The following is a 23,119-nucleotide window of genomic DNA, read 5'->3' on the forward strand; positions in this document are numbered from 1 at the left end:
ACTGAGAGAAAACATCCGACCAAAGTGATGCTGCCCTTTCTTTCTCTCTGCAGTCTGAACTCGCTACCTTTCCTGAGCCTCCAGCAAATGAATGGCTGTCACACTCAGCCTCTACGTGCTCCCAGCGAACCACACACACACACACACACACACACACACCCATTCTCCAAACATGTGATTTAAACATTAACATGCCAAGCTGTTAACCAGGAGAACAAGAAGACAACAGTCCCTACTCTGTCTTTATCGTTTTTTTATTGTCTCCTTCTTTCAAATTGAATGGCAAAGAGCTCAAATGTAGTTTTTTGTTTGTTTGTTTAATAAAAATAAAAACTTCCAAAAGACAGAAAAAGACAGAGAATAGATTAAAAAAGTTTTTTTTTTCTCAGATTTGCTCAAAGTTTAAAATTTGAGTTCCAGTCATGAATTTGTGTTTAATGTATTTCATAATCAATCCAACTACAGTATGACTCACTTTGAATAAGTTATCAGTCTAAACAAAAGCAAACAGATAATCGTTTTACCTTGAATGTTGTGATCTTAGCCGCTCTGATATTTCCCTGCAGGAGAGTAAACTTCTGCTGTGCTGTCAGGTATGAGCAGAATATATAGAGCGCTGAGCAGCCAGACAGTGACAGACTCTCTCTCACACTCTCTCTCTCTCTCTCTCTCTCTCTCCCTCTGCATGAGTCAGTCTGTCTGAGAGCTCCTCCCCTCCACAATAAAGGCCCCTGGTCTGTCTGAAACCAATCCCTCTTCAGAATAAAAGCTCAGCCCTGTCCTGTGCTAACCGAGGAACTTCCCTTAGGGAGTCAGGCAACAGAAATAATAACAGCCTCCAGAGTCCATTTAAGAAGTGAATGTGAGACCCCGACAGTATGGCGTGTTGATTGTCCTTGTGCTTTAGTTTCCACATTTACATTGTCTCCTAAATTATTACAAAATCAATCAGATTGAAGAGAGAGAATGGACGATAGATTGAAGCAAATTTATCACCAGAAAAACTCTGTTGGTTTCAAGTGACACAGATGAAATGTGTCCATTGTACGGCGACAGATTATATTAGCTAACGCCTTTTCTGGAAGTCAAATCTAAATCCTGTGTACACAGAGAAACATCACCTTCACAGTGGCTATTATCTTTGAACAATAGAAACATGATGGTTTTTTTAAGATGTGTACTTTGTCTGAACGGAGGAATAATATCGTTAATGAAGTGAAAAAAACATAACAGACTATAAGAGGTAGACGTAGCATTACGGCTCCTAAATGTATGCTAAAGCTAAATAGCGCTAACCTGGTTACTCCACTAGTTTGTCATGGAAATGTTTGAGAAAATTAAATGAATTGTTTTAATTAGTTAATAGTCTCAAATGCTAGATTGAGGCTTCTTATGAATATACATTTTTAATTGTTATTATGGTGCTCTTCAGAGTCAAATGGACAGGAAAGCAGGATATGGCTAACAGCTAGAAGCTAACAGGTACAAAAAACTATGAATACTTTACAAGTCCGCTGTTCTATCTAGATGAAGAAAGTTTTTTTTTTCGCTAGTCCAATTTAATATCCATGACGTATATCAACATATGTGTAGTGATGCATCTAATCTGAACGTCTACACTTCTGTTTCATAAAGAACAAGATGGAGACACCTCAAAGTGTAAAACTCAAACTGTTATGCAAGAGTCGAGTTTATGATGCTAACATCCCGTCACAACCACAGAGGTCTGGTTTCATTCACCAAACTATGTTCACAAATATTCAGTTTCCCAATCAAAGAATTTTTTTGGGATGAAACAAAACCTTTTTGGGGAATTTATCACTCCTGTTTTTGTGTGTAATGTTTCTATTTTTAGAGTCAGTGTGCGTTTTCCAGGCTGCTGATGAGTCACAGCGTGTCGATGGACAGTGGGAGGCCATGGATCCGGTCCAGAGAGGTGTTCAGTGTGTGTGTGTGTGTGTGTGTAAACTATGTCTGAGTGAGGGGGGGAAAAACATCAAATAGAGTTACGTGGAGAGGGTCTTCCTTTGTCTGGAGCTGCGAGTCATTCCCTGCGCGTTGACTCACAGACACTCGGAGTCGAGTCAGAGTGAATCTTCTCTGCGCTCCTGGTGACAGCAGTATCATGACATTAGTGTGTGTATATATTGTTACACCCTCTAATTAACATCCACAAGTGGAGGCGGTCCAAGCGGGAGTGTGTCTAAAGGGGCAACCCAGCTGATACCACACATGCAGCAGCCACACAGACCACGACCACCGATCTTATCGGAGATGATTGACCTCATCCCGAAACAATGTCATCCTCCGAGTTTGTCTGCGTGCGCACGGTAACGTGTATTTATCTGGTGTGTTTCTCTGTATTTAACATACCAGGGTGATCCTTCCTGAGAAGCACAGTCTGCTTTCTACGAGGGGATCACTGAGGACGGTTAGTTTCCATGCTGTCAACTCACCAAACACACACACACACACACACACACACACACACACACCCAGCCTGCTCTGTTTGCTCCCCTCATCTCTCTGTGCGTCTCCTCATCGCTCCCTCTCCCCTCTTCCATCGCCTCTCCTCCTGTCTATGTTATGAAGGTCAGCGCCGGCAACTCTCTTCCTTATTTGGAAAATTTCTCCATTCCATGCAGGTCATTCTGGCACCAGCGACCAATCCAGTGGCTAGTTGGTCTGAGTTTAGCCAATCCTGTGTCTCCCATGTCCTTTTAAGGACTGCCCATCTCTGACTCTGGAGGGTGATGAGAAATGATCTGCCTTCCTACTTCCTTGTGTCCTTTAAGAATAAATTTTGCCTTTTTATTTAGTTGCACTGTAGCTCCTTTTCTCCCTGATTCTGCCCTATTATTTCATTTAACTCAAGACCTCACAGATGCAAAACTAATCTGCAGGGAACTAATCCACAGTTTCACTTCCATTGTTAATCAGACGTGTGATGAGGATGACGAACCTTGAAGCACAAGCCAGCTCCACCATGTGTGTTTCTGTGCCGTGCATGTGTTTCACACTCTCCATAAAACCTCGAACAACACCTCAACAAGAAAGTGATTGTTAATACTTCATTAGCGAGTTCACGACTTGCACCTTGTAAACACAAACACACTGCTGAGAGGAAGCTCTGAGTCACCGCACAGATATGCGACAAATTCTGGCAGCCACATCTCGTTGCTTAGCCGTGCAGAAAGGATATCGACTTTTCCATCTCAACAAGACGAGTCTGAAAAATCTTTAATCCTTAAAAGTATTCTGAAAAGAACTCAGGGGGAAGGAAAGCAAAATCCAGTCACTTTCTTTAGCTCCACGCTGTAAACACTGTGTGTCTGTGTGCATGACAGCGGGAGACTGATGAGGGCTGTTAGCAACGAGGAGTTTGTTGCCTTCAGTTTGCACGCGGTTCCCCTGACAACACCCTCACTGGGGTTAAAGAGGTTTTGGAGCTACTGCAGAAATCATTTAATCACAGCGGTCACAACGGGCAATTATGTCAAAGGTAGAGGTCAAGCTGCATGTAATTCAATCCACATTAAAGGTTAATGACATTACTCAGATTTATCACTGCAGTGTTTAAGTATGCAGAGCCTGGAAACACATATATACTGTCACACAGTTTTCTTACTGTATGTTTTCGACTCTGTTTTTAAAAACCAAAATACTGAAAAATAAAGAAAACGTAGTGGTGCCAAAAACTGCAGTTCCTTAAGTGGCCACTAGAGGCTTGCTCCCCATTAACACCCCTGTGTTAAAACACCCATTTTTACAGCAAAAATAAACATGTTCAACCTGGTTCAAAAGAAAATATTTCATTTTAATGGCTCCTTTTTTTGTTGGTACACATGTTCATAGTTTGATCGTTCAAATAAATCCGCCTTTGGAATATATTAACGCTAAGAGTTATGCATGTACTGTATTTGCAATAATTAGTGGCGAAGCTGAGTTGACTGAGAGGTGGATCTGTTGTAGGTTGATTGTGATTTTAATAGTGACGCTTCAGAATCCAATGGGTGACTTCCCTTTGACGACAGTCATGTTTTATACAGTCTATAAATCCGGCCCCATAGAGCCACATGTTAACCCTTTACAGGGCAATCATTGAAATGCTTTGAAATTCAAAAAATCAACCTCATATTGTTATTCAGGGACATAACAGAAATTTATTTCTGTAAAAAAAAAAAAAAATTTATATATGTAATAAACATTGACAAAGTTACCATATTTGGTTCAAATGCCACAATAGCAGGATCAGTGACGTCGGGTGCTCTCTTCTGATTGGCTGAGAGAGGATCACATGGTTCCCCACCTTACTAAGGTGTAGAAGTGCAGCCATGTGTGATGTCTGCGGAAATTACCAAAAATAGTCTTTTGCCCTATAAAGGGTTAAAATGTGTTTACAGCAGAAATGATCTTTCTTACGTTCTGTTTTGGTCTCTATAGTTCTCTGTGTCTTTCAGTGAAAATGTCAATGTTAACAATGTTTTCATGTATCATCTGGACTGAAGCCGATTGTCTCTCTGTTCTGTAATTCACTTATTCAGGAGCTTTATACTTCTTCCTTTGACACAAGCAAATGCAGATTGGAGCTTCGTTCACTTGGGATGAAACAAAGATGTTTAACTCTGATGTAAAAGGAAGAGTTCAGGCTCTGCTGACTGCTTACAGGAGGTGTTTAGTTTGATTGAAATTAGATTTTACATTTTACAATTTGGGTTCTTGGCTTTTTTTTTTTTTCTATGATTTTCTGTGCAAACAGCTGATGTGGATTACCCAGGTTCCCTCTCTCAACATTTCACTGAGAGAAAGGATAAAGTGAGGTCTTGTCGAGTGCCTGCTTTTCATCATCTTAGCACACTTAGTAAAAAAACGAACATACTGTAGGGCTGCATAAAAAAAAAAAAGCACTTTGTGGAATGAAATCCGTGCAAGAAAACAATTTGGACTGTCATAGTTGATTCCTGGTCTTATGGAGAGAGATTAAGCTGTGGAATGGTTTGAGGATAATTGTTGCCTCGGCTACGTACGCTTGGCGTGTAGCGCCCACCCACAAATCATCCAAGACTATAATATAATGCTTTGCCCCTATTACCACATCAGGATGCTCACACCTAGTGTAAAGCATGCTTCACTTTCTTGACACTTTTTCTCTGAGTTCTCTTTTGTCTTGTGTTGCGTAACAGTGTCAGTAGAGCTGTTTCGTAAAAAAAAAAAAAAAAAAAAAAAAAAAAACTTAATGCCTTAATGTGCAGAAAATCTCTCTAAACCTGGAGGCACACCTGTGATTTAGCTTTACAAGTAAAGCATTGTTTTATCAGCAAAGCTTAAAAAAAAAAAAAAAAAAAAAATAGTAGAAGAGTAAAATAATGAACACAGTTTTGGCTCTCTTTTAATGTAAATGTTATTGTTTTGTAAATTGTCTCCCGTTGTGTCTCTGTCTGTAACTTTGAGTTTTTGTTTCCTGACTCTCTTGACCAGATTGGAAAGAGGTTCTTAATCTCAATTTGGACTAACCTGGTTAACTAAAGGATAAATAAAATAAATGTAAATTAACTAAACACACCAGTCATGATTTTTGAGTTCTCCTTTTAAAGCCTCAGGCGTGTTTTAGTGCTGCTTCCTTGTTTCTTTGGAGCAATCAGTGAAACAATGTGGAGATGTGTAATGTGACGCGACAGATCAACATGTCATCCACCTGTCAGTCAAAGCAGCAACTCTTGAAGACTTAGACTTAGACTTACACTGAACTTTATTGATCCTTTTGGGATGACTCCCTCAGGGAAATTTAGCTTCCCAGCAGCATATAAGACAACAATGAAATGTAGCAGGTAATAAAATAAAGAATAAGACAGAATAAATAATAAAATGCTCTTCCGTTGGAAACAATGTAAAAAATATACAAAAAATATGCATGGAAAAAGCAAAAAAAAAATACAAAATATGGCTATAGACAATGACTATTATTGCACTTTGGTTGAGATTATTGCACATACAAGTGAAAGTGTTCATGTGTTATTAGCATAGCCTCCTTTATCATCTGTTTTTCTCTGAACAGCTCCATCATTTATGTAAGCCATTTTGCTCATTGCTTCTTTTTGCAACTATCGGGAGTCGCGACCTGCTGCCCAATAAATGCATGCATGTTTTTTGCTTCCATTTCAACTGGAGGATGTGTTCACTCATTATTGACAGTCTATGGAAAAAAAAACACACACACAGCGCATACACATGTTGTCCTGTTCTGCATTACACCGAAATGAGAAATGCAAAACATTCTTGTGGAATGTCACTCCGCACAATCATGTACCTGGATCAATACCGTCGAGCCAACACTGGATCCAAGCAGCGCTGATCCGTGAACACACACTCTCCAAAACGTGCGTGCATTTGCATGAGCACATACATACACAATTATAGATTTACCAGCCAGGTGTTATCAGTGTATGAGAGAGTCACATGTGCACAGCCGAGCACAGGCACAGGGTTGTGTGTGTGTGTGGTTTATCAGGATAATCATAACTCTGTCCAACATGTTGAGAAGCAGCAGCTCATCCAGTTGAGTTATGACTGTCATAAAATATCTGTATGTAGGTAGGTAGTAGATTGGTCCAAATATGGGCATTGCGCTAAAGAGAAACCGAAGGTGGCGCCGGTCCAAACTCAAAACTAAGGCCTTTAGATGGTCATCCACAGACCACCTTTTCTATTTTACAGTCAATGGTTGCAAATTATGTGTTGCTTTTTATGCTCTATCCTCATAGCAGTTCTTAATAGAGGGCAACAAAAACACTCGCTGTTCACTGCCTGGGGATTTACAAAGTAAATTACTCATCTTACTCATCATATTTTGAACTTTACCTTTTTGTGCGTGAAGCCCTGTTCTGTCAAATGCTGCATAAAATCTTGAGTTTTTAAAGGAACAAACGATGAGATGGAACTGCCAACTTGTAATCCATCTATTCTCCACTATGTGGTTAAACTCTGCTTTCTCTGCAGACCTGCGACTTGGATCAGATCCATCTGGCCAATCTGAGCCTCTCCCCTGAGAATTTCCTTTGATTCTTGTCCTGACATCTGACATCAACGCTGGGCATCAAACCCAAATACCTACCGACCCTGCTCTCGCTGCCTTCAGCAGGGAAAAACAGCGGTTCTATTTTCACAGTTCAGGTCTCCTGCAGTCTCTCCTGCCTGCCAAGTCACATAATGACTTCCTCCATCTCATCAGCCTGGTGTTATTGAAGCATAAACCGTGTCTTACATCGGCTTTCCACAAGGTCTATGATTCCCAACGATTTATTCTAGATTTGTGAATATGAATCTGTTTACACTGGTGTTAAGAAAGTTGTGTTATTTATTCACCTGACCCTTTTTAAATATTAACAGATGCTTTGAAAACCTGGAATAGTTTTTGAGTAAGGGGATCGAGTTGAAGCTTAAAGCTGAAATATTCAGAAACGACTAAAGCTGACTGATATGGGATTTGTGACACATCGACCAATTTAAAACCTGACAAATAATTCACCAATTTCTGATACAAATATAAGCTAACACAATGTTTTCTATGGGCCATGCATTAGCATACAAAGCTACTGTTTCTTCTTCAACAAATAACCCTGCTAAAAAAAGAATCAAATAACAGAAATGTGATGTTTAGCTGTGATCTTAAGATGAATGTGCTGCACACAGGGATTGGGGGTAACTATGGAGACAAAGCATGTCTCGCTTGATAATTGTGGTGGCAGCGTTCATAGGAGCCCTATCATCATTTTCTGCATCACGTGTTGTTTGTTTGGGCCGTCATTCATCAAAAGCAGGACAATCAGGTCTTGAGCCTCGGAGAATAAAACTCCATTCATTCGGACTGATCCGCCGCTTTCCATCAATTTAACAACAAAGGTTTTGTACGATACTGCCTCTTTAAATTTAAAATTAGTTTTCACCAGCTTTTCAACCGAGCGGGTACGTCACAAAGTTTTGGTGCTTATTAAACTGAACTCTTGTAAAATATATAAAGAAGCAATAAAGTCAGAAAAGGCCCGAGTGTTTTCAAAGGATGAAGGCTTTACTGTGCTCCGCTTCACAGCACCATGTGGCTCAAAGAGAAGAAGCAATTTATCGGACTGTACGGTATGTGCAGCACGACCAACAGGATATGATGAACTCAGTGATAAGTTCAGGAGTCCTTCAGGTTCAGAGGGCTGCTGTTCACACGTTTCACCTGAGGAAACACAGTGGAGACGAGCAGAAGTGTGACCTTTTCTTAGTGGCAAGGGTTTGTTTTTTTTAAGTGTGTAAAGACGACACGACACGGGAGGGCTGACTTGTCTCATTACTTTTTTTACGGTCTACGCTTTGACTTTGAAGCCGATTGTTTTTTGGGGAGAAAACTCGGCGAAGCAGCTGAACTTCCTCACGTCTCCACGCACAGAAGTCTGATCTTGAAACACAAGTGAGGTTATTTATCAATCTCCTCGTTGACATGCGGACGCGTTGAAGTAAACATTTATCTCCAAACAAAGTTGCTACTCAATATAAAGAGGGCTTTCTGTCTCTGTGGTCGAGGCCAGTAACCACACCAGATGTTTTCATCCACAACAAACTTGCATAATTAGTCTAGTATGTCAATTGTAAATGATCAGCTGGTTTCGCTTTATTCCTGTCCATCCACCACTCTTTTTAATCTCTAAATGTGATAAAAGTGAAGTCGTTACACACGACATATCAGATGTGTGCCTCAGCATCACGTCTACTGTTGTGTCTGTGTTTGTTTCCATGAGAGCTTGATTAATGAGGCTGCAAGTGGCGCCACTCAAATCACATCCAGAGCATCACCCTCACAGCCAAATATTTACCTGCAATTTTCTGTCTCCTCCTCTATACCCTCAGCTCTGGAAGCACAGAATTAAACAGTCATAACATTTCTGTACACAGAACATGCAATACTGTGGCATCCATCGGCACGAATTCAACCCACTTCACATGCAGTGGAAATATAACAATATAGGCAATGCAAGAACTGGGCTCCAGTTCACATCGAACAAACTCCGGTTAAAGTTTGTTCATGATCCGAGGCAACGACTAAATCAGGTGTCTTTAAAGGGGAATATTGCCTACATTGTCAAAACGCTAAAAGTAAAAGTTCTCCATCTACGCGAGTTCTGCAAACGAGCAAGTTAAAAAAAGAAGCTTCTCTGCAAGGCTGAACTGAGTGTTAATGTCCCCGAGGCTAACGAGTTAGCATGTTATACCGACCTTTTTTATACTATATGGGAGTAAAGTAACACTTTAACCTCTGCAGCCGACAGACAATATCCCAATGCATTCCAATTTATGAAATCTATGGGGATTATTTGTCTAAAGTCAACCAAAGGCTGCTCAACCTTGTCGGTCAATAATACTCAAACCAAACCAGAACTCTTGTTTCTTGCCCACAGGTTCTTGATCGGCGTATGGTGATTGGGTGCAAATACATAACACTTAATTGTTCCTACCAATAGACCTTTGATTAATCAATGTTAGTTCATGCAACTCTCCCCTCAGAGTGGACAAACTTGACCCCTCCTCTAAGAGGCCAGGACGCCTGAACGGGAACTGACCTTTAATTCAAAGCAAAAACAAGCTAGTCGTCCTTGTCTGTATACTACGTCTTCTTTCTTTAAGGTACAAATGTCTGTGTTTAAGAGGATTAGCTTGTGAGTGGCCAAAGTGTGTGTTCTTATTTTCTAGGAATCATGAATGTTTGTTGCATTATTCAGAAGATGTGACGATCCACAAGATGATTGCTGGATGTTTCAGTCCAGACCAAAAAATGGAGGACAGCCCGATCGACCAAATGATGTCAGACAATCCAACATCTCCAGCGTGACAATGACGCTGAATAAAGAGAAGTGAAAGCACCTTAATATACAGAATATTTAGAGTCCTCCTAGGCATCCTTGAAGCATACAAGGGAATCATATAGAGGTTAAAAATGAGAGATTCTATAAGAGATACAGATGCAAATAATGGAAGTTTGTGCATCTTCTCAGGTTTTAGTCTGGAAGAGGATCATCCATCCCTTCCTCGCCTTCTCCTATTCCTTCAGATTGCTCCCTGTTGTGTTCCTGGCTTGTAAAGAAAATACTCGAAAAAAAAAAAAAAAGAAATCCACCGACAAGTTAGAGAAAAAAAGAAATCCATGCTTGTCTGCAGCAGACATCTACAAAACACAGGACTATTGAAAATAAAGCCATTCAAATAGCCCTACTCTCTTGTAATAACAGTCACATCCTACCTGATCCCTACAGAGCTCGCAGAAAGGTGCTCAGGAAAAACAACAACAACACATAAAGGCTCTGTCCTGGGCTGGGCATGCAGTCCAGGGTCAGACAGAAACAATAGGAGCCATCCAGCAAAAGCCACGCAGATCCGCTTACAGCCACAGACAGACGGACGAATGGGAGCTGGCAGACTCGCCCTGGCAAACACGATGCCACATTGACACCTACATAAAGGCAGGGGAATGCTTTTGTTCCATAGGGATGTGGGATTCCCCGGTTAACACTTTCACGCTATCATTTCAAACCTGTGTGACTGTCATCGGGCCTCCCTGGCGACTAGCCTCCCCTCGGGGCACAGACACACACGGACACACGGGTACTCACAGCTTAGGTTTAGGCCTGGTAGGCAGTGGGGGACCGTCTTTCCCAGGGGATGGAGACAGCTTGCCTGGGGATGGAGGTGCCTCTGGTGCCACCTTGGCTGGAGCTCGGGCTTGGATTGGGTCAGATTGTGGTAAAGGAGGAGGAGGGGGTGGAGGTGGGGGAGGTGGGGTAGATGCCTTGGGTGGACTTGGTGGAGCCGGTGGATATGTGAGTTGGCCGTTCTGTGCGGACGACCTTCCTTTATCCTCGACCTCTGAGCTCATCGGCACTAGAGGCACGGTGGAAACACTGGGCAAGAGCTCCAGCTCCTTGATTAGGAAAGGCTCATTCCTGTTAGGATGCAGCGTCCTGGGTGGCAGCTCCAGGAGGCTGATTTCTGTGGGCGGGGGAGGTGGGGGGAAGGCTGCTGCATCCTCAAACCCTGAGCTATCTCCAGACATCCCATTACTGGATGAGTCCTCGGATGCTTTAAGAACACAAACACAAATGGAAAAAAAATTAAATTCCTGACTTTAATGTTTAGTTTTTTCCCTGCTGGCCACCTCATAGATGCTGATTAGACAGACAACAATGAACCCAGCTGATGTGACCGAAAGCAGCAGCTGGGTCCAGTCAGGCTGATGAAAGTCTTGTTTATTCAGCCTTTCCTTTGTGGGGAGTCCTGTCCTGTCCTGTACATGCTGTTTTGTTTTTGGAATTACACATGGAAATATTTGTTAACTTCTGTATTCACAAAGAGCTTCTGATCCACACACGATGATCTATCTATCTATCTATCTATCTATCTATCTATCTATCTATCTATCTATCCATCCATCCATCCATCCGTTGCTTGACATGATGTAGTGACTTCGGCCTTGTTCACATTGCACCTCCAAATCGGATGTTTAGCGCATCCAGGTTTTATATACAGCAGTTTTTTTTTCAGTCTGGACTAGAGCTGAAACGATTCCTCGAATAACTCGAATAATTCGATTACAAAAATTCATCGAGGAATTTTCGCTGCCTTTAATTAATTTTTTTATTTTTTTTTTGCGTCATCAAAACTTTGGTATGAGTATAAAACACGTTTAATGTAGCTGCAGCTACCCGCTCCTCTCTCTTACACACAGACACTTCAACACGCACACGCGCGCACGCGCACACGCGAGCGCGGCGCGCCCCTTTTAACTTTTAGTCAGCACACAGTTGATCCGTGATCCATACGACCCAGTCGGGAACACGTGATCCGGTCAAACGGTCGGCTTTTCTCCGTTCACTCTCTCCGTGTCTGCAGCTAACATAATGATAGCAGCGTCCTCTCACAGTCTCTGTCATAGACACGTCTCTGGTCTCTGTAGTCTGTGAGCGTGCTGAATGCACGCGCTGCAGGAGCAGACAGAGATACACTTTTAACAATATACAGGCTGATAATATGAAATGTCTGATGTCTTCAAAGCTAAATCAAGAGATAACTTGTTTGTGGAATAATAATTTAGCAAATATATATTTAACGTTTCTCAATCTCCTGATCTGACATAATGATTGATTCTGTGATTGATTCAACAGAACATAATGCTTTCTCAATTAAATACTGTAACAGATGTGTAGGCTACACAAAACAGTATTTGTTATTTCAGCCATTAAAACATGTTTGGCCTGTATTTTTAATTTACCTGCCGCCTTGACCAGTGAAAAGCAAAAAGTTTATTTGGGACCCTGTCAGTAATATGGTGAGTGTCAGCAGCTGTAGAGCAGAGGTGGTTGGCTGTAACAAGCAGGCGTTACCACGGTAACTGCAAAGAAGCAGGTTTGTAGGGACGACCCGAGACGAGTTAAAACTTAATTAAGCAAAAGTATGATTTATTCGATTACTCGATTAATCGACAGGATATTCGATAGAATACTCGATTACTAAAATATTCGATAGCTGCAGCTCTAGTCTGGACACAAAAAGCCACATGAGATCAGATTTTTTTTTCTCTTCCAAATCTGATTCAAATCTGAGTCCTTCAGATCCGACTCAATCTGAACGTCTCGGTCGCTTCAATGTGTCTCCTGCGTCACTCTAAACACGACACCTTCGACAATAACAATGATGTAACCCGAAGTTAACTTTGGTCAGTGGAAAAAAACACAGAAAGAATAATAAAAATAAACATGTAGTAAAACAAGCCCGCGGACTGTTTGCTTCAGAAACAGACACACACTTGTATTTCCTGAGCATAACCCGTTACCATAGCAACCAATGTGGATGAGACGGACGGGCAGATCAGATTCTGTTGGGATTTGGCCGTCAGTCTGAACGAAGCCTCAGAGGCTTGTTGTTGGAGCTTTCAGTGATTGTTGCGCCCAGCAGTTTGCTCATGTGAAGCAACAGGCTAGTTAGCTTGATATGTTAGCTCGGTTGTTGAACCCACATATTGATATTAGCGGCTAATATTGACCAAAAAAAAAAGAAATTTTGCAGCATGGGGCTGTTTTGAGTTGTTCTATGCTGTGAGACAACTTCAACAAAATGACACTGTAAACTGGCCTGACTCTCAGAATGTATTATCATTGTGAGTGGACACTTGTTTTGGCCATGTCTTTCATATCTTTTATACCAGCTGCTTATCGATGACTAGCAGCAACCTGCTGACCATATTTTTTTTTTCTCTTCCCGTGTGCAGTGGACTCACCTGCAGTGACGATGAGTTGGGCCGTGCTTTTCAAAGAGCCGTGCGGGTTGGAAGCTGTGCAGCAGAACAGACCTCCATCCTCTGGAAAGGCCTCGGCTATCACCAGGGTACAGATCTCCTCTGGAAGAACAAACACGCCTTTAATAAGATCCGAAAAAAACGAATGTGCAAAATAACAGACTTGACTTCGATGATCAGTAATCTGCACAGGCTTGTATTGAAGTGACATGCTGAGACTTGATTTGTTGTGCAATGGCAGGTAATGAGATATTTGACATGTTGTATTATGACGGACGTTCCATCCAGACGAGTGAATCACCGTTCAGAGTCAGACACACGGAGAGCAGCAAGCAAACACGGGATGTAAAGCTCAGACAGCTGAGGCACAGATGTTCAGGGACGTCTGAGAGGCTGAAGGAAACACCTGAAATGACCCCTGAGTCACACAGGTGCGAAACAGTCGAACATAAATGAGCATGTGTGTCATTGTTTATCTGTCAGTTTGCTGTGTGTGATGTGTAAGGGTTTCTCAGACTTTCCCAAGGACTCCCTCTGTCTCTTGAGTATCCTGTGAGACACTTCAGGGAGTGACTCGTTGTAGAGAAACCCTCAAACAAGGTTTTAGCCTCCAGACAAAGTTGATTATTATTACTAATTGTGCGTTTTTGGAATAACAAAGCATGCATTTTGTCGGAACAAACCTGGTTCAGCTGCAGATCGGGGCTCTGATTAATTATGCATAATTGGAAGAAGAACAGAAAATGTTTTGGTTATTAGCATCTTACAGTTAATTGCCAACATGTACTGGGTTACAAAATTGTTTCATGACAAGTTAAGAGAAATATCTAACTTTTCTGCAGAATCCGAAAATCGGGAGAATCCAGGATCTCCTCTCCCTGTCGGTACCATCTGACTTGAAGAGGAGGGCTGCCTTTGACCCTGCACTCCAGGACCACCACCTGGCCCTCGGACGCATGGGCATCCTGCAACAGCTGCGTACAGTGGGGGGACAACGTATCAGCCGGGTCAGGAGGGGAAACGGTGAGTGAGTCAGTAATAATGAGACGATCCAGAAACAAGGTAATGAAAGGGATGTGCTTCAAAGTTACAGCATGAGATGACAAAGCTCATTAAAGGTTACTCTCGGTCATTGAACACAGATTAAGGATTCGAGAGGCCACTGGACAAAACAGTCACTATTCGGAATTGGTGCAGAAAAATTAACAAGGGCATTAAAAGAGAATTAACGGGAATATAAAATATAACATGAGTCCTTATCTCATGAGTCCACTTTGGCTGCAGAGTCCAAAGAATTCCCATCAGATCCGATATATAAAAAGTCCCATTTTTTACAGCAGACACATGTTTACAGCCTGTTTCCTCTTATGAAGAGGTTGCATGGGTCAAACATGAATCCAGTCAAAAACTATCCAAGGCAGATTTGTATATAGTTATAATGCATTTATTTTACAATGACAAAACATGTTTAAAAATAGCCAACACATTGTGACTAATTCTGGTCAAGGAGTTGAAACTTAATCACAGAAGGGGAGAGAAAGCAAGAGGGTGTTAGAAAGGGGGGAGAAGGCAATACATAGTGCACGTACCACAACAATGTCAGGACTTACAAATGGCCACACTTGATGAGTTTCTAAATTGTTTTAACCCCTTGATGCCTGAATTTGTTTCCAAGTAGTCAAACGTTTGTGTGTTTCTGTTTCAAGTCGATGCTAAATCAAGTTGAGAACGTTTATTTTAAAATATCACATGAAATAGATATTACATAAAAATAATAACACATACATAGCACATGAAACGGATGTTGCTCTGTCTCAAACTGGTCCTGTGAAAAACTAATGCTTGCAAAAGGTTCCTAGGTTTGTATTGAAAGTGCATCAACCAGCAGTGGAGGAATACGGACGATATTTTGGCTGCATTTGGAGCCGAAGCGGTTTGCTGCAAATTCGCGACAATAGGCGTGAAGGAGTTAAATTAATGATAGAAAATTGCAAACTCTTCTCCGTTTAGCAATATCAGGTCACTCTCAGATCTGTGAGAAAAAAACACATCAAAAAGCTGCTGATGGAGGAGAAACTGCGAGCACTGTGTTGTCTCTTCCGCTTAAAAAAAGAAAAACAGGGCAAGAAATGGGTCGGGTGTCTCTCCGCGTAAATTAATGTACCTCTCTCTCTTTGTGACATAGCCACTTTGGCACGGGCATATTTTGGGAACACCCGGGCTGGAATGTACTGGTCTGACATTGTATGTGTGTACTTGTGTGTGGGTGTGTGTTGCATGGCTGACATCAGTGGAGGCGACCATCCTCTCATTGAGATGATTAAAGCCCCAGTGCAGCTTTGAAAAGGAGGCGAGTGGAGGTGAAACCAAACAAACGTCTTTTTGTAGTGACGAGGGGGAAAATGATTTAGGGCCTGACTGGCTCATTGAGAGTGAAAGAGACCTGACCCTTGTGGGTTTGGCATGGCCGTTTGAAGCTCTGCCTCAGCCCGTCTCAGTCTCGCCATCACAACACCCACAGCCTGAGGGAGAGGGAGTCCAGGGGGGGGGGGGGGCGGCGCGTTTGGGGAGTGATGAAGAGTCTGAACTGGAGCTAGAGGAGGAGCTCTCATCAAAGTGCATGTTTTATCTGACCCCCACTGCTGTAAGCCACAGCAATGCAAACTGTTATTATGGGAAGACAGAGACACTGTAAATCTGTATCAGGTTCTGCATATGTGCATGTATAGCATGTTGCCTACATGATGTATTGTATTTGAGTAGCTTTGCATCTGGGACTGGGTTTGTGCTAAGTGTGCAGGAGAAGTTAATGATACAGCTACAGGGAGTTTTTTTTTTTTTTTTTGTTACGTCTCGGTGACAAAATGCTAAAAAAGATGTGTGTGAAAAATGACTGTCTGACAAAAAGTCATGAAATCAACCGTAACACAGAGCAACCAAACTTTGCACGGATACATGTCGTTAAATGGAACCAATTTGGGATTTAAGCACCAAAGTGCATTGTTACAAAATAGTTTCAGGTAACATTTAAGTAGTTAGATAAATCCCTTAAAGAAGTAACTGTAATTATAAACATTCACATAATTATATTCGCTCACAGGTAAACCGTTTTCTGCCACTTTTTTAAAAATTAAATACTTAAACATAATCTGCGTCAGTGCCAAATGGCTTATGCAAGGTTTCTTTCTGTTCTTGCAACTTCAGTTTCTGTTTTGATTGTTGCTTCAAATCACTTCCTTGTAAATGAAACATCTGATGTTTTCCTTGATTGTCTCGTTTTTTTATCTGTTCCTGACCTCACTGATTACATGTCAAGCTAATTTAGCCAGATTACACATCTTTTGGAAAACTTCCCCACATGACAAGATCCAGTTAGAGAAGTATAAATATAAGTGTATATATATATATGTTGTGCATGTGTAGTTTAGTGTATATGGCTCCTTACCTTCGTGAATATAGGGGGACCTGACGCCTCACCACCACACAGTGACAGAGTCAAAGGGCTTTGCATCTGGAAGACAAATAAAGCTCAGTGATTGTCTCTCTCTGTGTCTCTGTGTCGGAGCTCGTGCAGATTTACTGTCACGTAAGCGGTGGGTATTTACCCGCTGCGGGGGCTGAGACAGGGACTGGACCAGGGTGGAGCGGAGAGGAAGGACTTCTGGGGTTTTGGGTGATGATGAGCGTATCGTCAGGGACACTGAAGTCATCTTCTTCTGAACTCTAAGAAGATGAAGACAAGGAGTAAAAAACAAACTATTTACCGTCTCCGTATGCTTTTAGTTAAAAATATGGATGTTGAATCAAAGTATAATGTCAACACAGCAATTAAGATGGTTATCAGGGATCTTGGCTTTAGTGTGTAAACAAAAAGGGCATCAGGAAGTTATCCAGATGGAGGCAGATTTAAACAACAGATAATCATCAAAAACATGCAGAAAATTGCAGACGGCTCAGAGAGTTCACGACAGATTGATACCAGAACTGTCCTCGTGCAATAACGTTCAAAAGATAAAGAACGGCAGCAACATGTGAAATTCAAAGTTAGAGAGGAAAAAACAACTGGAAGCTTTTTTTTTTCTCCTTTACATAAATGTGATTACGTTTTTGGCAGACTCATTGCTAAATAAAAAAATAAAAAAAGGACACTTCTTTGTTACTGTACGTGGCCCAATCTTCTTCACATGAAGAGGAACACATAACTCAGGAAAAGGGAAATACAAACAGAAGGTGAAAGCAGGAATTAGTTAAACATGTTGAAGTAGAGGCCTGATGTTTCTGTCCCTGTGATTATCTACAGAGTGGCCTGTGCACCAGCTCAGGGTTCTGGCTCTTTATGGGCCTTTTAAGGGTCTAGTTAAGGGCAGCAGACCTGATCAGCTGCTGCAGGGCTCAGTCGACCTGTTCAGGAGGGGTTCAAGGTTCATTGGGTCACAAGAGGTCATGCTGAACACACGTACTGAGGCATGTTTCCGGATCTGCACTTTGAGGCGGCTCCTTCCCCTTCTGAGTCTGATGACGAAGCTCCTGCAAGAGGAGAAAAACAAAAGTAGTGATGGCTATCTCTCTGTGATATATATATATCTTTAACAGTTAATCTTTTTAGCAAACTGTGACTCTGTTTTAGGAGATTTGAATCCGTCTCACCTTCGATATAAACCTCGGCTGAGGTATTATCTGCTCCCAGACTGTTGGAGGCCACGCAGGTGTAACGTCCGGTGTCGTCCTCGAAAGCTTCAGCAATCACCAGCGTGTGCAGGTCGCCGTCCCTCCAGATCTGGATGTCAGGAGAGGTGTGAAGCTCTCTGCCTTCACAGAACCACCTGGTTAGAAAACAAGAAAAAAAAGGAGCTTTTGGTTACTTTACGGAAAAAATGAAAGAATACGACAAAACATATCTCTTAGAAAAAAAGCAGACACGATACGGAAGGCATATGAATGATATGAATGTCTTCTTGTTTTAGGGAGATTGGGGAAAATGTTAAAGTTTGAGGCCACAAATTATAATTTCGAGGTCAGTTCTTACCGGCCACACGTGGTGGATCAGGTGCGTGAAGAACTCTGTTAAGTTTTTGAAGTGTGGAGGTGTTAATAATTGTTTTAAAATATATGAAAAATAATGCTTGTTATGAATCTGAATGCTACAAGTTAAGTGGGGATAACTCACAGTTTAGCTTAAACCAAAGCTTGATCTCTTTTATGAACAAAACAATGAAATGTGTCTTTTTAGGGGTCGATTAGAAGGCTGTAATTGGAGTGGTGTCAAAATGAGTTAAGTTTGAGAAGCTTAGAAACAGTGTAAGTAATGCTTGGTAACAACTCGCATGGTTAGGGCAGCGCTTTAGTGAATAAAGGGATCTTAATTTCGAGTCATACATTTTCACCTCTTCTAGCTAAATATTTATTTCACCTCTTGCCAACAGATGGGAATATTCTCGTTAAGGTGAGAGCTGGAATTACCGACCCCATGCAACAGGAACCATTACAGAAATATATGTCAATAAAATCTCATTAAACAAGCAAGAGCCTAAACTCTTAAATATACCTTTTGCCAAATATGATGGAGGCCTGCCAACCTCACTTACATCAAGAACTACTCATTCACACATTCACACACCCGGGGGCACGTCTGGGTTTCCCTATCTGCCAAACATCAGCCAAGCCCGAGGCGCTGACGAGACGCCGTGTTACGGGAAGCAGATACACCCTTTCCCTCCTTCCAATCAGAGGTGTGTATGTCTGGGCAGGCGCCTGGGACGTGTACCCTGAGGTCTGCTGACTCTTTGTTCCCTGGTCAGACTCAGGCCCGGGGAGGGTTGAGAGAGTCTACACGACACAGCCCACTCCTTCAGTCTCATCTCTCCGAGACTGTTTCACCACATCACATACAGGTCTTGATTTATGGGATTCTTTTTCCCTCTTCTGTTAAAAGTGCAAAATGACACATTAATAAAACAAACTCGCCCGACTTCAAACTGCCACCAAGACCACGAGAGCTCTGTGGTCCTAACATTCAAAATATCCATCAGCGTAACACTCCAGGTCTCCACATGTTCACTTTAATACGTATGCAACATCTGGTTGGATTTTCAAAATAAAACTCATTTAATGACCTGCAAAAAAAAAATTGGATTATTTGTTTTTTGTTATATATTATTTTCATTGACATATTTTTTAATATATATAAACTAAACTAAAAATCTAAATCCATGCAATGACCCAATCTAAATACACACATCTGTATTTGCACACTCTCTCTCTCTCTCTCTCTCTCTCTCTCTCACACACACACACACACACACACACACACACACACACACACACACACACACACACACACACACACACACACACACACACACACACACACACACACACACACACACACACACATTATTTATGCAATAAAAACAGTAAGCTAGAGAACAGTCTGCAGAACATGATCTAGAGGGGTTCCTACAGCGTCTAAATTTAAAGTGTTGGCCCCTGACAATGAGGCACAATCTGTCAACTAAGGAGTGAGAATCGGCATCACAGTTCCACTTCTATTCAAAGAGATTGCATATACTGTCTCGTTCACCTCCTGACCTCTTCATTAACAGGCGGAGGGGCAGGAATTCCCCAAATACTGGAAGAACAGCTGCTCCCTCTGCTCGCCCACAGAGTGCTGACCTGAGGACATGCTGCTATCTCAAAGAGCTGCACTAAAATTCCCAACATCCTGCTGAATGGAGCGTTACAGGATTTTAAACACTCTGGTGTGTCAGTCAAAACAGCAAGCGAACTCGCACTCCAGAAAGCACATCCATCAGCCAGAAACATCCAGACAACACTTCATTCTTTAGGATTCACACCTCACAGAGTGGGTGCAGACACGCAGACAGGGAAAGTGGATATGAGAATGGCGAGGACATGAACGAGGAGGTGAATGAGCGTGAGTCAGACGAGGTCAGACAGGAAAAATTATACGCTCCGTCATCATCGAGTTGGATCACACCGAGCGATCCATCAGAGAGCAGTGACAGGTGGAGCAGCACCCAAACTACGGTGGCCCTGAGACCTGACCATACTGTAAGAAAACAGATTATGCAAAGTGCAAGTCAGGAAGACAAACATCTTAACTTACGAAACAGCATTTAGAAAACGTGCTGCAGACTCACAATTAGAGATGCACCAATGTTTTTTTTTTCATTACTTCTTTGCAATTAGAAAAGTTAGCATCTGTTTTCCCAGGAAGTTTGTGATTTTGTGTTTTTTAAAACATCACTGAAACGTGTCTTAAAAACGACATATCACTGATCTTTCTCAAAGACTGTGTTAGACTTTGTGCTGCCAACGTCTTCATGTCACATTTGACCAAGAAAACAATGACTTCAATTATCCTTTAAACTCTCTCTGTCATTATCCTTTAAACTCTTCTCTGAATCGACAGCTTGCCAGCATTAACTTGATTCAACACAACAGATCAACATCGATGCACGCCCAATTTATGCTCATGCAACGATATTTATCAACTTTTATCGGTCGATACCAATGTCCAATCGATGCATCCCTAACCAGAAAAGAGATCTGTATCAGACATCTCAGACTGCAGCTCCTACAGAGAGTTAGGCGTCTACGCTTCAACATCAACAAACCTTGCAGAACTGCTTCGCATGCAGATATAAACAGGGATTAGATTAGCCAGTACCTAGCTGAGGAGCGGGGCGCTGGGATGGCGGTGGGGCTAATGAACGAGTGTGTCATGTCGGCGCAGGCCGATGACAGAGCCGAAGAAGGGATGGAACATTTAGCAGAAATAAAACACGAAGAGGTTTGATTCATTTGATTCAAGATTTGTATTTATAGATGCAGTGAAATGTCAGGACTGTTTCGCAGGCCATGCATTATAATAATAACAACAACAACAAACACTCAGTTTAGTGATAATAGAATAGAATATAAACTAAAAAATAAAAGGAGTTATTTGAATGTACAAAATAATACACACAACCCGGATGGCGCCTGGACACGGCCGCGCCATCTTTCACTCTCCTTTGCCAGGAGATTGTGGAGAATGAGAAATGTCCAGGTTATATTACAGTGCAGCTTCAGTCGATGTGCCTGTACTGATAATACAAGAGACTATTCATCCAACAGCATGAAACTGAGTGTGTTAAATGATAGGAAACAGGTTGTGATGTGACACTGATGAGCAGGGAGGCCTGATCATCTGGTGTTTCACCCCTCAAGGTAACAAAGACCAACAGTTCTTCTGCCACACTTCCATCCTTCTTTGCATCGAACACTTGATCCAGACAGAGAGAGGACGGGCCAGCACATGCATCCAGTGTAACAGGACCTCGTTCTACGAAAAAGCCCAAAACGCTTTGATACAAAACCGACAGCAGCTGCATAAAATGTATTAAAAAAAAAAAAGCTGATTGTTTGAGCAAAGCAATATGTTCGTGTGGTTTTGAAATCCATTTTTCTGGATTGAAGTCAACTTGTCTGGGTGACTGCCATGTCTGCCGGGGGATTTGCTTTGGAAACTCAGGTTTCTTTTGTGGCTTCAACCTCACTTCTTTCTTTTAAGTCACTCAGAGCATTAATCAAAATGGTCACTGTGAATCTTGGGGCCATATGCTCTACGTTTAATGTTGTGGAATACACATTAAAAGTCCTTGTAAATAAAGGTCATTGAAACAGACACATGACCTCATTAAAGTAATGATGGAGGATGTTCGAGGTAATGCAGGGGACATGTTTTCCACAGAGTGTCCTACATCTGTCCCATGAGCAGAAAATTTCCACACAGCAACATGTGAAGTGAAAACAAAAATTCGAGTTGTAATTCGGCCAATCACCAACGGCCTTGTTTAAATTAAATGTCTATAAATGGTTCTCCGTTCTGGATGTGCCACAAAAGGTTGACTGGGGACTTCTAAGTTGAATTTACATACAGAACATCTTCTGTGTGTGTGTGTGTGTGTGTGTGTGTGTGTGTGTGTGTGTGTGTGTGTACACGTGTAAAGGAATGGAAATAAAGATTTGTTTGGGCACAGTTTGATGAAGAGCAGAGCAAACAGGACTCATCTGAACTTAAAGTAGGAAGCTGCCAGCGAGCGAGCACAACAATAAAAGCCCGTATTATTCAACCTTAATGATCGACCATTAAGTGTAATTACTGAGCGTGCTCATTTAGAGACAGACGGTAATGTTTATTTAATCCTCTCTCTATTTCGGTGGAATGTGATGAACATGGGACTCGAGGCCCAAACAGCGAGACGATTTACTCCAAGGGGGGGTAAAGGGGGGGGGGCAGGACTTTGTCTTTCTCGAGTCGCGTACAGTCAAGTAAACACAACTCTACTGTATTTTGTCGTCTCATTTTTAAAGCAACTGCAATTTAAAAAAAAAAGTGACTTCATAAACTGCTCATTATTTTTATTTTTCACTTAACATTGACGCACAAAACTCTCCTGTTAGTTTGAATTATCATGTTAATGTTTAATCTGACCTAATTTGTGTTTTTTGGTGTTTTTTTTTGGGGGGGGGGGGGGGGGGGGGGGGGGGGTTGCTTGAATTGTACATTTTTGTTTGGTGTGTTAACAACATTTTTGCACAGCCCATTTCACTGAGGTGTACAGTACAGCTACATATTTCTCCTCACCACCAACAGTCAGAGAAAGACACCTGCAGGAATGACAAAGACGTCATTTCATGATTGTCTTCACAAGGACAAGTGAAAGGACATGTTGTTTTCCTTTTAACAGTTCAACAAAGTAAAAAAAAAAGGAATTGTGACTCAGTTAT

At 41.8% G+C, this 23,119-nt stretch overlaps 1 protein-coding gene across 5 annotated transcripts in view; it reads right to left on the bottom strand.

The window, feature by feature from the left end:
* The window catches only part of palld (palladin, cytoskeletal associated protein), a 64,592-nt gene that overhangs the window by 17,122 nt on the left and 24,351 nt on the right, over window positions 1-23,119 (bottom strand). For 2 of the 5 annotated variants that reach the window (XM_079350748.1, XM_079350750.1), the window contains exons 3-11: window positions 17,972-18,147; window positions 17,785-17,851; window positions 16,930-17,047; window positions 16,770-16,835; window positions 14,157-14,298; window positions 14,008-14,031; window positions 13,307-13,426; window positions 10,647-11,112; window positions 8,856-8,891 (exon numbers count right to left, since the gene is read on the bottom strand). In XM_079350748.1, coding sequence (XP_079206874.1) covers window positions 8,856-8,891; window positions 10,647-11,112; window positions 13,307-13,426; window positions 14,008-14,031; window positions 14,157-14,298; window positions 16,770-16,835; window positions 16,930-17,047; window positions 17,785-17,851; window positions 17,972-18,147 — 1,215 coding nt within the window. Of the gene's footprint in view, window positions 1-524; window positions 784-8,855; window positions 8,892-10,646; window positions 11,113-13,306; window positions 13,427-14,007; window positions 14,032-14,156; window positions 14,299-16,769; window positions 16,836-16,929; window positions 17,048-17,784; window positions 17,852-17,971; window positions 18,148-23,119 lie in introns of those variants that run through there. The other 3 variants (XM_079350751.1, XM_079350749.1, XM_079350752.1) reach the window with 2 other exon arrangements.

The sequence above is a fragment of the Symphodus melops genome, assembly GCF_947650265.1.
Source record: "Symphodus melops genome assembly, chromosome: 8".
Lineage (NCBI taxonomy): Eukaryota > Metazoa > Chordata > Actinopteri > Labriformes > Labridae > Symphodus > Symphodus melops.